This window comes from Cyprinodon tularosa, unplaced genomic scaffold (genome assembly GCF_016077235.1).
Source record: "Cyprinodon tularosa strain WSP-4 unplaced genomic scaffold, ASM1607723v1 ctg21, whole genome shotgun sequence".
Lineage (NCBI taxonomy): Eukaryota > Metazoa > Chordata > Actinopteri > Cyprinodontiformes > Cyprinodontidae > Cyprinodon > Cyprinodon tularosa.
The window spans coordinates 108,939-124,878 of record NW_024038778.1 but is presented as its reverse complement, the minus strand read 5'-3'; the positions used below and the strand labels follow the sequence as shown (position 1 = coordinate 124,878).

General features: G+C 38.8%; 1 protein-coding gene across 1 annotated transcript in view; it reads left to right on the top strand.

The window, feature by feature from the left end:
- The window catches only part of LOC119783708 (voltage-dependent T-type calcium channel subunit alpha-1G-like), a 139,415-nt gene that overhangs the window by 32,770 nt on the left and 90,705 nt on the right, over window positions 1–15,940 (top strand). Inside the window, exons 3-6 of the mRNA XM_038285347.1 lie at window positions 6,146–6,239; window positions 6,393–6,526; window positions 6,886–6,983; window positions 12,746–12,905. Of these exons, the coding sequence (XP_038141275.1) occupies window positions 6,146–6,239; window positions 6,393–6,526; window positions 6,886–6,983; window positions 12,746–12,905 (486 nt within the window). The remainder of the gene's footprint in view (window positions 1–6,145; window positions 6,240–6,392; window positions 6,527–6,885; window positions 6,984–12,745; window positions 12,906–15,940) is intronic.

The following is a 15,940-nucleotide window of genomic DNA, read 5'->3' as shown; positions in this document are numbered from 1 at the left end:
CTTCTTGAGCAAATGAATTACAAGAGCATATAACAAAAAGGATCCATGATCCATAAAACTAGAAAGGTTTGCTACTCATTTCTGAGGCTTTGTACTCTGGTGAACACCCATGTAAGAACTATAATCTAAGAACACAGAACCATAGTAGTCCTTTCCATTACTAGCCAGTCTAACAATATTACTTCAAGAGTACATTGAGAATTCACTCAGGAGGTCGTAATTAACCCAAAACATTGTCACTTGCTAAAGTCAATTTTAATGATTTCATTTAGGAAAGACAACAGTTCTCCTGTAAAACTTAATTGAATTCTAGCAACAGCTGGCTAGCTGTCAAAATTTCTCAAAATATAGTTTTTTAAATCCCTTGCAGTACTGAATGGAGGAAAACAATACCACCGGATCATCATGATGTATCTGGATGTTGTCCTAAAAATACATGATCCTAAACATACATCAGACAAGGCTGTGATAACAAAAGCCAGTACTGAAAACCTGAATGATCTATTACCTCAAATGTATTACAGTTGCCTTATGTTAGCTATTTAGAGCTGTGTGTAAACTTCTTATTGGATTGGAATACATTTTAACCAAAGTTTTAATTCTTATAAACGTTTTTTTTTTTTTTTCAGAGCAATATATGTCTGTCGTCCTAAAAAAAGGAAATGTAATGCAGTTTATAGTGCCAATAAGGGATTTGATATTATTAACGCAGTTTTCCTGGAGCTTCCTCTGGGTTACTGCATAAATTACCATTTTCTATAATTCTGAAAATTGACAGAAAAGAAAAAAAAACAAGACAGATAAAATATGCAGATGATTCCACAAAGGGCACGAAGGGTCACACAATGGTTTGATGAGTAGGAAAATTATGTGAATTATATGCTTTTGCCCTCACAACGGCTTGGGGCCAGATGTACAGTGGATATGCATGCAGAAAGATCCATCTGTGCAATTTTAGCCACACTCGACTGTCTCAAAATTTAAATCTCCCCTTCATGTTTGTTTGAAAATAAATGAATAGATAGGTATTATTACTTCCAAAATGGTAAATCCATCCACCCATTTTCTGTCACGCTTATCTCCAGCTGTCTACGGGTGAGAGGCAGGGTCCACCCTGCACAGGTCGCCAGTCCATCACAGAGACAAACAACCATTCACACACACACACCTAAGGAGAATTTAGATAAGCCAATTAACCCAATTTTTGGATTGTGGGAGGAAGCCAGGGTACCCAGAGAGAACCCACGCATGCTCAGGGAGAACATGCAAACTCCATGCAACCTTCTTGCTGCAAGACAGCAGTGCTACACACTGTTCCAATGAGAAGCCCCCTTAAAAAATTGTATATGTTCTTTATTGTAATACAAAAGTATAAAAGAACATGAACAAATCTGTACAAACGTGACAAACACGAACAGTCTTTTGTGTTGTTTGTTCACATAAACAGGATGGAAAGCGCAGGAACTTTGCAGAGAAGAAATTGCCTTACTATTGCCGTCTGAGTTGATTTCTATAAAGCTTGAGGGTGTGAAAGTGAAGAGGTTTCATTTACTGGTTACTACAGTAGTGAATTTATTGCAGACTGTTTAAAACGATTCTCTGCTGTTTTCCTAGTGTGTTCTGGAGTGTGTGGTTAGAGTTATCCGTGATGGATCACCGTTTTTTTCAGCATCTTTGTCCTCAGCACCATCTTTTAAGTGACCCGCCTCTAGCCAATTATGGAGACTTTCCTATCAGCTTTCAGTCTGCTGTTCTTGCTGAGTCCAAGGCTATTCCCAACGGAAAAAAAACAGTAGTGAAAAGCACTCTGGCGGCAACAAAATGTTTAATGTCTTAGACTTAGACAGTGTATACAAAACGAAATTTCATTCAGTACAGCTCTCAAGACATTTTAATTTCTCAAAGTGCAGCAGTGATAAAATGTAAGTATGGTAACTTGCTGCAGATGTTAAAGAATAGGAAATGTCCTTAGGAATTAAAGTTTGCTCATCCCCATCTCATATACAGCTTTGGTGTCCTATATCTCTCTTGCTCTCTATAGAGCAAGGAACATGGAGTTCTTCACCTCTACTACACCCTGTTCCTGGCTTTACAAAAGCTGTGCAGCAGTCTTTATTTCTATTGCAGGCGACTCCTTGCAGCCTTGTCTACAAAGTCTTTTTCATCACTGCTCTATTGTCTTCCTCCTTACAGACATTTTGTGCACATTATTTAAACACAGAATAGGTTCCTTGTTCTGCTCCTTTTGCACTAACACCTCAGACAGACCACAGCCCAACTGTGCACACTGTGACCTTTCAGTAGAAAAAACCCTGGAGATTTCCACAGTGTTTCCCCTCACTTTCCAACTACAGCAGATAGATGAATCCATCAACATTATCCAAGGTGGTCTGATAACAAACATTTTTCCTTTTGTACATTTACAATCCTAGCTTAAATGTGGACTCGTTACTATTTTTACTATCTGTGTTGATGCAGTTCTGCCTGTAACAAAGTGCTAAAGAAATGACGTCAGGAGCATGCTGGTCACTGGTTGACTAGGTAGTTGAGTTACCAGTTAAGCATACCTTTTAGACGATGTAAATGCATTTAAATTATTGTGTATATAATGACAACAGGAAACTAGCATCAAATAACATTAGCTTTATGCATCCTCTTGCTTCTGTGCTTCAGCTGGATACCAGACCATTGTATCCCTCTCTCTTGTTCTTACCCAACTGCCCCATCTTGCCAACTTCAGCCTTCTCTGCCTCTCTAGTATACAATTGGCTAAAGCTATAAACTGGGCAGAAGGTCTTTAATCATTGCCTTGGGCACATTTCGCTATAACAACACTGCCTAAATGGAAACCCATCCCTAGAGAGGAGTTAAGCCCACCACCCTCTGTGGCGTCTTTATCAAGTTATGTGAGGGAAACAGGTCATTCCAGACCTGGCCTGTAGTTACAGTTAGTCAGAGAAGGAAGAAAGTAAGCAAGGTTTGAAGGAAATGATGCAGAAAGGAAGTAGTAGAGGTTGGTGGAGGAGTAATTGTTGTGGCAAGTACATATAACCAATTTTACGATTAGCTTTTATCTCAGCTTTTTACCTTGAAAATGTACCAGGCTATAGAAGAGCTCTACAATGAAAAGAAGCAAATGTTCTCTGTTATTGAGCATGATTAGATTAATTTCTGAACAGTACTATAGTAATTGCAGAAGGTGATTTTACGTCCAGTGCTTACTCCACTGTTTCTTATTACCTAGCAGTCTATGTGATAAGTAACTGCAGATAGATCTCAGTCCATTTTAAACATAATCCTGCTATTATTTACATCAGATTGTCAAAGTGGGGTGGAGGAATGGTTGAGGACCCAAGTGAGTGACCCAAGAGATGAGGAGGCGGAGATTTGTTTTGCTGATTAATTGAAAAAGGCAACAGAAACAAAATCCAAGAACCAACATACAGGAAACCAAAAACCAAGAGACATCAGGGGAAGGCACACATGGGGAGCCAAGTAACTGAAGAGGAGGAGTATTTATGGGGGACAGAACAAAGAAGGGGCTAATCAGCTGAAATGGGGCTGGTGTGGATAGAAGTAACTAGAAGGGAACTAGGGGAAAGGAGAGAGGCACAAGGGGCAACAGAAAGTAACTAATAAAATGCAACACAGCTTAAATATAACACAGAATGGACAATAAACCAATGACCAACAAAACGGAATTACATAAATTGCTGGAATATATATATAAAAAAAAAAACTAAAAAAGAAGTCCAAAAGGGGAAAGACCATAACACCGATTCAGATTTCTCTGTGGTCCTCAAAAACTTTCATTACATTTTAAATTCCTTCTCATACAGTACAGCCTCCTCAGGCATCTTACCTACACAAGGTTCTTTTTTCACAATCTGTGAAGCAATTGCTACACTGCAACGAGCAATTTTAATGCAAACACAATCATTATTTTCATCAGCAGCAAAAGAGAAGCAGATAAATGCATCTTGTGTGTAAAGTGCAGCTTAGTGCAATATGCCATTATGGTCAATGATTTTAACCTTTGCTGGCAGTCAGTGTAGATACTTCAGTCTCAGGGCATCTTGCACACAAAAATCCATTTCGTTTTGTATTATTCATAGATTTTGAGCTTGTCACAGAAAGGCTTTACCCTCTAGAAAATGAATGTGTGGAAATCTTTTTGTCACTAGGTCAGATTAGCCAGTCCTCCTTAACCACCGTCCAAAACTTCATTTGACCTTTTCAGACACATTTTATTGTTTCCTGTGTGTATTAAATGTAACTTTGTTTAATGTAGGCATCATGCAGTTTTTTTGTTTTTAAATACAATTTAATTATTAAAAAAACATTATAAATCCAGTGAAACACTTCCTGGCTGCACCCTTTTCTACACCTGTTCCTCCTCCCTCATCCCTGCTACATGCAATGTGAGGGCCTTTCCCTTGACAGGTATCACATTAGTATGACAGTATCCTGAACAACTTCACTTGGCATCCCAGCAAGATGGAGCAAATAGGCAATTTAGGGTAGTACTCCCTGGTCCTCAGATCAAAGTCCTATTCCTCTGGGACTGAAGCACCTACCAGTTATGTACAAAGACCCTGTGTGTTGTATGGCATTTAAAGGTGTTAAAAGCATGGAAAGTTTTTCTTGTGCATTCTCATAGCAGTCTGGTAACTCTCATCCTCCATCATATAATGTAGGACGCAATGTTGTCTTGATGTATCCCAGCAGACCTCCTTAGGACCCTTGAGAACTAACCACAGTGTGGCTGATTTTTAAATTAGTAAGGTAGTTTTAATTTGCTATAGTCCAACTGATGATGTTTATATATGTAGAACCTTAAAACCATCCGAATGCTAGTGCAGTATTTTAAAGTTTAATAAAGGTCTTTCTACATATTTGCATAATTGTTGATATTGCAGGGAAATAAAGGTGAATTGTCTAGTTAAGGACTAAACTAGGATGGATTCACATGGTTTCCCTCCTCAATGGTTGGATATTAGGTTCCAACAGAACAGTGATCCAGTTCAAACAGGAAACTGGCTTTGGAATGAACAAGTTGCTCACAAATACTTCAAACCTACTAAAGAATGCAAGGTTTAAACTAAAGGGAAACAAAAGGTTTAACCCCTTGAACCCTATGGACCCACCGGCGGGTCCAGCTGCTACATGACCTCGTAATTTTACCAAACCCCCAGAATTGATGTAAAAAACATATTTGGCACAGTTTGGTGACATTTATGGATAAATGTGCCAAACTGGCCTCTCCGCCTAAGAAATTTCTCACTAAAATATCTGATTCATCTGATTGAGTCCAAATTTGGTATATTTTTACACAACATTTAGATTTGAAAGTCTGTACTACTTTTTTGTGCTATAAATAATATTTTGGTAGTGTTTTGCAATGTTTATTTCAAAGAAAATTTTGGGGAGGTTCAAAAAATGCAAAATATTTAGTATTTTGTCCCTAATATTTCAGGCAGGGTCAAAGCTACAATGGTGCTGACACCAGAAAACCATTCTATGACATCTTACCTTTACAGACGTACCAAAAGTTTCTTCTTAAATCTAATAGCTTTGAGGCTATAAGTTATTTACTTTTGTGTGTTTTTGTCAGGCAGAAATTTATTTATACCCCCTTAGGGTGTAAGAGGTTAAATGAACTTTACAAATTCTATTGAAAATATTTAGCAAATGTCCATCCATCCGTCCATCCATCCATCCTTTTTAGATGCATCCCAGCAAGAACTTAATCTTTTTAAGTATCGTTTTTTAAGAACTGTCAGTGGTCAAATTACTATAAGTGCTGTTTGAATTAAATACCTTTAACATGAATCATTCTTTCTTTATATCCATAGTTAACATTTACATTTCTAATTAAACTCTTAGAAAACACCCAATGAGAAATTTGGAAAACTCTGTTTTGACATGACAACTATCTAGAAATACCAAGTTTTAGAAAACCCACAATAGGTTTTATGTTGACTGTTTAAGAATAAGCAGAGTTGAATTTTGGATAGTACTGGTTTCAAATGAGTTGTTATTAGATAAAATGTATTGCCCACATTCATGTGTCTGGCGTTAATATAAACAAATATGTTAGCCTGCTGAAATGTTGCCATGGTGATGACCCTTAACTCTGCACCACATGGTTTGAGAGAGTGAGCATTCTGGCCATCCTGCTGAACTGTGTGACTCTGGGGATGTTTCAGCCTTGCGGCCACACCCCGAGCTTTCTGCAGGTAAAATACACCAACCTAAACAGCAGCCCACACATTAACATGCATTGAAATGAGAAACATATTATAAACATATTATAAAGCCCTGACTTTTATTCCTCTAATCATTTTACACTAATCCTCTATGTGCATGTGTTTATTTGTTTGTGTGTTTAGACCCTGGACGACGGTATCTTTGCTTTTTTTGCTGGGGAAATGGTGGTAAAGATGGTTGCTCTCGGGGTCATAGGTCAGAAAGGTTATCTAGGTGACACATGGAACAGATTGGACTTCTTCATTGTTATTGTGGGGTAAGTGCCTTCCAGACACAGACACACACACACACATTCATCTGACATTAACTGTGAGCCAAAAGTGTGTACGTATGTGCTTTGTGTATAGCTTAGACACTTGTTTAATGCCAGTTAAATGTCAAGCGTGTGTTCGTGTGAGCTGAGACGTACATGTTTGGGGATGTATGAGTGTGCGTGTGATAGCTTCATAGAATGACAATGTCATTACTCCGTCCTCAGAGGGAAACAGACCTCAGCGACTTGTACTTAAAAGGCTTGTATCCCAAAGAATGCATTCCCTATAGACTCCTAGAGTTTGCCAAGGTCAGACTGATCCAGATGCCAGTAACATTGGTGGCTTATCCCATCCGCTGCAGAATGCTGGAGTACTCACTGGACGGACACAATGTCAGCCTATCAGCTATCAGGACTGTTCGGGTTCTCCGCCCTCTACGAGCTATCAACAGAGTTCCCAGTAAGTTTGTTTCCTCCTTGTTTCTCTGGCATGTGGATTATTAACAATGCTTTGTTCAGTATAATTATTCCCTTTTCTGTTAAAGGGAAACAGTTTCTCTCTAGTCAACATTAACATGACCTTGGCCTTTTTTTAAAGGTTACAAATCATGATTTCTGTGCTTTTCCTTTTCCTTCATAAATACTTTCTGTTCAACTTTCAAGGTCCAAACTAAGCAAAGCAATTCTCTACTTAGAGTACCTTGTTTGTAACCAAAGTTTTTCTTTTGTATTTGAAGAAGATGTGCTGGAGAAAAAAGAGATAGGAAAATGTTTTCTGAAGGCCATTTTCACTAGTTGAAAGGAATTGAAAGGCCTTTAAAGTAGCTGCAATAAGCCACCCCCCTCAGTCACAGCATCTTTCACATGGGTGATAACCAAAGGTAGAAAATGGTCCTGGGAGTTTTTTTTTTGAAAAAAAGAGTTTACAAGAAAAGTAAAAAAATGCTAAATTGAAAAATATATAATTGAGGCTTGTCTTCACTTTATCCACAGATAAGAAAAATTGTGATAAGGAGATTTAAGGAGGCTCTTTTTGCTTCATTGGTTTCAACATTAAATCTGTTATGTGTTCAAGCTATTGTTGCCTGGAACAGGTATTGTTCTAAATTAACGTTTACTATCTAAAGCTACCTGTTTTTAGACTTATCGCAGGCAGATTTGTTGTATAAAAGTAGCTCTGGCTCTTCATATCTGTATTAAGAAATAGTTTAAGCCAAAGAACCTTTCCTAAATGAAGAATGCAATTACTCCTCTCATCAAGCAGTACTGTAACTTTTAGCCACTAGGGGGGGTAGGCCTATAACTCCCATTTTTTGCCTTAGAAACAACTAACTGGTGACACTGCACTGTCAAAAAATTGAAGTCAACTACTTTGTCTTGGAATCTAATAGGAGATCACTTTTGCCTAGCAGACGTAGAAGTCATAGAGTTACTTTTAAAGACAATTGTAATTGTTACTTGTAAAGACATAGTCCCATTATATGCCTACAAAAAAAAGAAAAAGGCCAAAAACTATTTGATCATCATAGAATAAAATTATACATATCAACCATCCACCCTGATAGTGCCTCAGCTCGGCATGGTTGAAGACCAACCAGTTTTAATCCAATAAACTGATCTACAGAAAATCTAAGTTCCCATTAATCCTCACCAGAGCCTCCTATCAGAACATACAGTGGGTACGGAAAGTATTGAGACCCATTTAGATTGATCACTCTTTGTTTCATTGCAGGAATTTGCTAAAATCAAAAAAGTTATTTTTATGTCTCATTGATATACACTCAGCACCCCATTTTGACAGAAAAAAAATGAAATTTTGAATTTTTTGCAAATTTATAAAAAAAAAAGAAAAACAGAAAAATGAAAAATTGTAATAAAATTTCAGACCCTTTTCTGTGACACTCATAGGCTACGTTCACACTGCAGGCCTTGAAGCTCAATTCTGATTTTTTTGTGAAATCTGATTTTTTTGTGTTGCCATTCACATTTCCAATTATATGCAACTCCCGCGTGAACTGCAGTCACACAATGCAAGTGTCCCGCATGCGCAGTAGAGGACGCAATGACGTCACAGGCCAGCTTGCTCCTTTTTTCCAGAAGTAAACATGGATGGTAGTGCCGGCGCGCATCTAGCGGTCTTTTCCAACCATAAAAACACAATCTTTTCAATATGTACAGGTGCTGGTCATAAAATTAGAATATCATGAAAAAGTAGATTGATTTCAGTAATTCCATTTAAAAAGTGAAACTTGTATATTATATTCATACATTACATACAAACTCATATATTTCAGATGTTTATTTGGTTTAATTTTGATGATTACAAATGACAACAAATAAAAATCTCAAATTCATCATATCAGAAAATTAGAATATTACTGAAGACCAATAAAAACAAAGGATTTATAGAAATGTTGGCCAACTGAAAAGTATGAACATGAAAAGTATGAGCATGTACAGCACTCAGTATTTAGTTGGGCCTCCTTTGGCCTGTATTACTGCAGCAATGCGGCGTGGCATGGAGTCGATCAGTCTGTGGCACTGCTCAGGTGTTATGATAGCCCAGGTTGCTCTAATAGTGGCTTTTAGCTCTTCTGAATTGTTGGGTCTGGTGTATTGCATCTTCTTCTTCACAATACCCCATAGATTTTCTATGGGGTTAAGGTCAGGAGAGTTTGCTGGCCAATTAAGAACAGGGATACCATGGTCCTTCAACCAGGTACTGGTAGCTTTGGCACTGTGTGCAGGTGCCAAGTCCTGTTGGAAAATGAAATCTGCATCTCCAAAAAGTTGGTCAGCTGCAGGAAGCATGAAGTGCTCTAAAACTTCCTGGTATGTGGCTGCGTTGACCCTGGACCTCAGAAAACACAATGGACCAACACCAGCAGATGACATGGCACCCCAAACCATCACTGACTGTGGAAACTTTACACTGGACTTCAAGCAACGTGGATGAAGTGCCTCTCTTCTTTTCCTCCAGACTCTGGGACCTTGATTTCCAAAGGAAATGCAAAATTTACTTTCATCAGAGAACATGACTTTGGACCACTCACCAGCAGTCCAGTCCTGTTTCTCTTTAGCCCAGGCAAGACGCTTCTGACGCTGTCTGTGGTTCAAGAGTGGCTTGACACAAGGAATGCGACAGCAGAAACCCATGTCTTTCATACGTCTGTGTGTGGTGGTTCTTGAAGCACTCACTCCAGCTGCAGTCCACTCTTTGTGAATCTCCCCCACATTTTTGAATGGGTTTTGTTTCACAATCCTCTCCAGGGTGCGGTTATCTCTCTTGCTTGTACACTTTTTTCGACCGCATCTTTTCCTTCCCTTCGCCTCTCTATTAATGTGCTTGGACACTGAGCTCTGTGAACAGCCAGCCTCTTTAGCGATGACCTTTTGTGTCTTGCCCTCCTTGTGCAAGGTGTCGATGGTCGTCTTTTGGACAACTGTCAAGTCAGCAGTCTTCCCCATGATTGTGTAGCCTATAGAACTAGACTGAAAGACCATTTAAAGGCTTTTGCAGGTGGTTTGAGTTAATTAGCTGATTAGAGTGTGGCACCAGGGGCCATCAATTTTGAACCTTTTCACAATATTCTAATTTTCTGATATGATGAATTTGAGATTTTCATTTGTTGTCATTTGTAATCATCAAAATTAAACCAAATAAACATCTGAAATATATGAGTTTGTATGTAATGTATGAATATAATATACAAGTTTCACTTTTTAAATGGAATTACTGAAATCAATCTACTTTTTCATGATATTCTAATTTTATGACCAGCACCTGTATAAACATAAATACTGCTCTCTGCATCATCATCTGCCATGGTTGTTGTTTTTCTTGCTGCTTCTGCGTAGCAAGACACAGAATAGTGACCTTTGTCGGGTATTAATGACGTTCAGGTCGGATGAATCCAACCTGGCCATTTAGACACAGGACACATTTGAAAAGATCAGATTCGTATTGGATTCAGGACCACATAGCCAAGTGGCCTGGGTCGCATTGGAAAAAATCGGATCTGTGTTGTTCAGACAGCCATGAAAAGATCAGATCCAGGGCGCATATGGGCAAAAAAAAATCGGATTTGGGTCACTTCAGGCTGCGGTGTGAACGTAGCCATATTTAACTCACATCCTGTCAATTTCTTCAGATCCTCCTTGAGTTCTGCCCCTTCATTGGAGTTCAGCTGTGTTTATTTAAACTGATTGGACTTGATTAGCAAAGGCACACTCCTGCCTATATAAGACCTTACAGCTCACAGTGCATGTCAGAGCAAACGAGAATCATGAGGTTGAAGGAACTGCCCAAGGAGCTCAGAAACAGAATTGAAGCACAGATCTGGCCAAGGTTACAAAAGAATTTCTGAAGCTCTCAAGATTCCTAAAAGCACATTGGTCTCCATTATCCTTAAATGGAAGAAGTTTGGGACGAGCAGAACTCTTCCTAGACCTAGCAGTCCAGCCAAACCAACACATTTTGGGAGAGGAGCCTTGGTGAGAGAGGTAAAGAAGAATCCAAAGATCGATGTGACTGAGCTTCAGAGATGCATTATGGAGATGGGAGAAAGTTTCTCAACTAACCCTAACCCGACTGGTGGAGACCAGTCGGGCCTTTATGGTAGTGTGGGCCGACGGAACCCTCTCCTCAGTTCAAGAAATATGACAGCCCACATAGAGTTTGCCAAAAAAACAAACAAACATTTGAAGCACTCCCAGACTATGAGAAAGAAGATTCTCTGGTCTGATGAGACCAAGATTGAATTTGCCGTTAATTCTAAGTGGCATGTGTGGAGAAAACCAGGCACTGCGCATCACCTGCCCTATTCTATTCTAACATTCAAACATAGTGGTGGCAGCATCATACTATGGGGATGTTTTTGAGCTGCAGGTACAGGACAACTGGTTGCAATTGAAGAAAAGATGAACTGTTTGTCTTCATTATTTTCAAATTTCTCTTGGAAGTGCTACTTTGGTTAGCACTCCCTTCTTTGTTTTTCCCTCTGTGCACATGCTCAGTATAGTACCTCTATTGGTATCTTAAATATACACAAACTACTTTTTTTTACTAACAAACTAAGCAAAAACAAACTACCAAGAACAGTTTTTGGCTGGACAAGTTATTGAACTGATTGCAGTCCGTGTTTAACTGGCTGAAGACCCAACTGAAGGCAACAAGCCCAGAAAAAAGAAAGGAAAGTAGATGGCGGCAGAATATGCTTGGCAGGAAAACAGTAGCAGAGATACCAACAGTCTGCTTCTGATGTCTTTACGTTGCAGACTCTTGAAAGACACTGAGTAAAAAAATTGTGAATTAGAGCTTGGTAGCCAGACCTAAGTTCATAAAAACATTCAGGTGTTGTTACCAGACCATGCAAGGAACTACCTGCTGCTTCTCCACTGCTGATCTGAGGTAAAATCGCCCTTTACTGAAAGTCAGCCAAGGAAAAAAATGCATCAAACGTCCTTGCAATACGTGACTATGCTGTAAAAAATACTTAATTTCTTTAACCGGAAACAGAAGAGATGTATCTGTTAGCAACTGCTGCCCTCGTTGTGATGGATGCATGGGCAAATAAATCAAAGCACTGTGAGCAAAGTCAGTTAAATAATTGTGATGCTTGTGTCGTTCTCTGCAGGCCAGTTCATAAACGTTCCAAACCAACTTAATTTTTTTCTTTACTGCACCCATTGACCTTCGCACAGCTCAGTCACATATCTTGTAAAATGTGAGAGTGTGTAAACTCAAAGGGCCAAAGAAGTATTTTGTTCGACAAGTAGGACAGTGGATTAATAATTATTAGTGTTTTGGGTTCTACTGAACTTGAAAAGATCTATGCTTGTGTTTTGCATGAAGTTATCAAGGTTTCAACAATATAACCTGGCTTTATGCAGAGGTATTAACATTATGATTGGAAAGATAACATTTCTTATATTGTTTACATTTACCCATTTTCTAGAGATAATTGATAACATTCTGGTTTGGATTTTATTCTAATAAGAAAGCTTATTCTTTAATAGAGGAAAATGGAGTGGCATTCTGTACCTTTATGTAGACTATAGTACCCAGCTGACTGACAGGGAAACAGGTGGGGAAGGGGTAGTAACCTTACGCTATTTTCAATCTAAATGAAGAGGCTTTGCAGGAACCAGTTTGAAATCAATTTGATGTGTTTTGTTATCTAAATCTTGTGTCCTGGTTTTGATGTTTTGTGTCTTTTTCAGGTATGCGCATCCTGGTGACCCTCCTCCTGGACACGCTTCCAATGTTGGGCAATGTGTTGGCGCTCTGCTTCTTTGTTTTCTTCATCTTTGGCATCGTGGGTGTTCAGCTGTGGGCGGGGCTACTGAGGAACCGCTGTTTCATGGGAGACGATTTCAGAATGTGAGTTTGTAGAAAAGCCAGGCACAAGTAACACCAATCAATGTGCTTTCTCGTTACATTCAATTCTTTGTCAGCAAATTGCAGGAAAGGCTCTTCCACCATGCTATTATTTCAGAGTTGATACCACTGACAGTTTGATCCTGTTTGTGTTCTAATCAGTTCTGCCTGGCCAGTAAATCTATAGATGTTTTCTACTTTTAAAGCAGTGTAAAGCAGTAGGAAGGCTAAATCAGGCTAATGGGGGTAAAACTGTATCTGTTTCTGTTTAGTCAGAGTTTGAGTCTCAGTTGCTGTTCATAATGTGAATTACGCTTTCATTGTTCGTCCTTCAGCCTACGTTTAATAACTGTCTGACTGATTTCTTTACGCCATTACTCTCAATGGTGGGACCACTCTTGAGTTCACATAGCATCAGTTCAGCATCATTTTTGCATTTGAATTCCCTGCTCCTCATCTGACGAGACCTATAAAATCCCTCACGGAGCTGTTTTGCTGGAATTCTGCTGTCTCTGCACCTCAAGAACAACTTTATGTCACAAATTGACTCTAAGAAATATAACAAATAGTGAGGCCATGCAGTACATTTCACATATTTTGACTCTAAAAGGAGACAAAACAGCCATTCAATTTGGGGAATCAGTGGCAGTTCCTAACTGCTTCTATTAACTAACTGTTAAGAGGTTTTTTTGGTAGAACAAGTTTATTTTTGAAGCCCATTCTTACATAATCTTAATTTCATTGGATTGTCACAATGCAAGGGGAGTGTTTATCAACATAAATCCTATGATGTATTATTTTTATTGTCACCACTTTTTACCCTGAATTATCTTTGCATTAAACCTATCCAGGCACTTTGTGCTCTTTTGGGGTTTAGGAGTACAGGTGCTGGTCATAAAATTAGAATATCATGAAAAAGTAGATTGATTTCAGTAATTCCATTTAAAAAGTGAAACTTGTATATTATATTCATACATTACATACAAACTCATATATTTCAGATGTTTATTTTGTTTAATTTTGATGATTACAAATGACAACAAATGAAAATCTCAAATTCATCATATCAGAAAATTAGAATATTACTGAAGACCAATAAAAACAAAGGATTTATAGAAATGTTGGCCAACTGAAAAGTATGAACATGAAAAGTATGAGCATGTACAGCACTCAGTATTTAGTTGGGCCTCCTTTGGCCTGTATTACTGCAGCAATGCGGCGTGGCATGGAGTCGATCAGTCTGTGGCACTGCTCAGGTGTTATGATAGCCCAGGTTGCTCTAATAGTGGCTTTTAGCTCTTCTGAATTGTTGGGTCTGGTGTATTGCATCTTCTTCTTCACAATACCCCATAGATTTTCTATGGGGTTAAGGTCAGGAGAGTTTGCTGGCCAATTAAGAACAGGGATACCATGGTCCTTCAACCAGGTACTGGTAGCTTTGGCACTGTGTGCAGGTGCCAAGTCCTGTTGGAAAATGAAATCTGCATCTCCAAAAAGTTGGTCAGCTGCAGGAAGCATGAAGTGCTCTAAAACTTCCTGGTATGTGGCTGCGTTGACCCTGGACCTCAGAAAACACAATGGACCAACACCAGCAGATGACATGGCACCCCAAACCATCACTGACTGTGGAAACTTTACACTGGACTTCAAGCAACGTGGATGAAGTGCCTCTCTTCTTTTCCTCCAGACTCTGGGACCTTGATTTCCAAAGGAAATGCAAAATTTACTTTCATCAGAGAACATGACTTTGGACCACTCACCAGCAGTCCAGTCCTGTTTCTCTTTAGACGCTTCTGACGCTGTCTGTGGTTCAAGAGTGGCTTGACACAAGGAATGCGACAGCAGAAACCCATGTCTTTCATACGTCTGTGTGTGGTGGTTCTTGAAGCACTCACTCCAGCTGCAGTCCACTCTTTGTGAATCTCCCCCACATTTTTGAAGGGGTTTTGTTTCACAATCCTCTCCAGGGTGCGGTTATCTCTCTTGCTTGTACACTTTTTTCGACCACATCTTTTCCTTCCCTTCGCCTCTCTATTAATGTGCTTGGACACTGAGCTCTGTGAACAGCCAGCCTCTTTAGCGATGACCTTTTGTGTCTTGCCCTCCTTGTGCAAGGTGTCGATGGTCGTCTTTTGGACAACTGTCAAGTCAGCAGTCTTCCCCATGATTGTGTAGCCTATAGAACTAGACTGAAAGACCATTTAAAGGCTTTTGCAGGTGGTTTGAGTTAATTAGCTGATTAGAGTGTGGCACCAGGGGCCATCAATTTTGAACCTTTTCACAATATTCTAATTTTCTGATATGATGAATTTGAGATTTTCATTTGTTGTCATTTGTAATCATCAAAATTAAACAAAATAAACATCTGAAATATATGAGTTTGTATGTAATGTATGAATATAATATACAAGTTTCACTTTTTAAATGGAATTACTGAAATCAATCTACTTTTTCATGATATTCTAATTTTATGACCAGCACCTGTAGAAGTACCATAAGATCACGGAACAAGGAATAGTAGGTTCATCAGAAAGAGAGATGTCTACAAAAAGATGAATTCATAATTTTAACAATTCTGCAATAACTGTAGAGTTAAAATAATCTGTATATTGCAATTTGTCATGCTTGTTTAGTTCTACATTACTCCTTTTACCAAAATAAACCGCGGGAATTGAATTGTTTATGAGGAGTAAAAAGAGTCTGAGCAATTTGAATATTTCATGTTTTGAAATATTTGAAACTTGATCAAATCCAGAGCCAACTGACTCAAAACTATGAAATAGCCCTTTAGCAATCCTCCAACATGAAAACTGTGCTATTGCACTGATAACTCAGCATGTTCCAACTTGTATTGTTCTGTCCTGAAGTAAGATGAGTAACTGAGGAGATATAAAACATGAGGCCCACTGCAGTTTAATTGTTGTTGACCTCCAGCTTGAAAAAAAACCTGTTATATGCTGTTCTTTTGAAAGAGCCTATTGCCTTGTTGCCAACGTCAGTGCTTAAGGTGGTTGAAACTGAAAATATCTGGTGTTAAA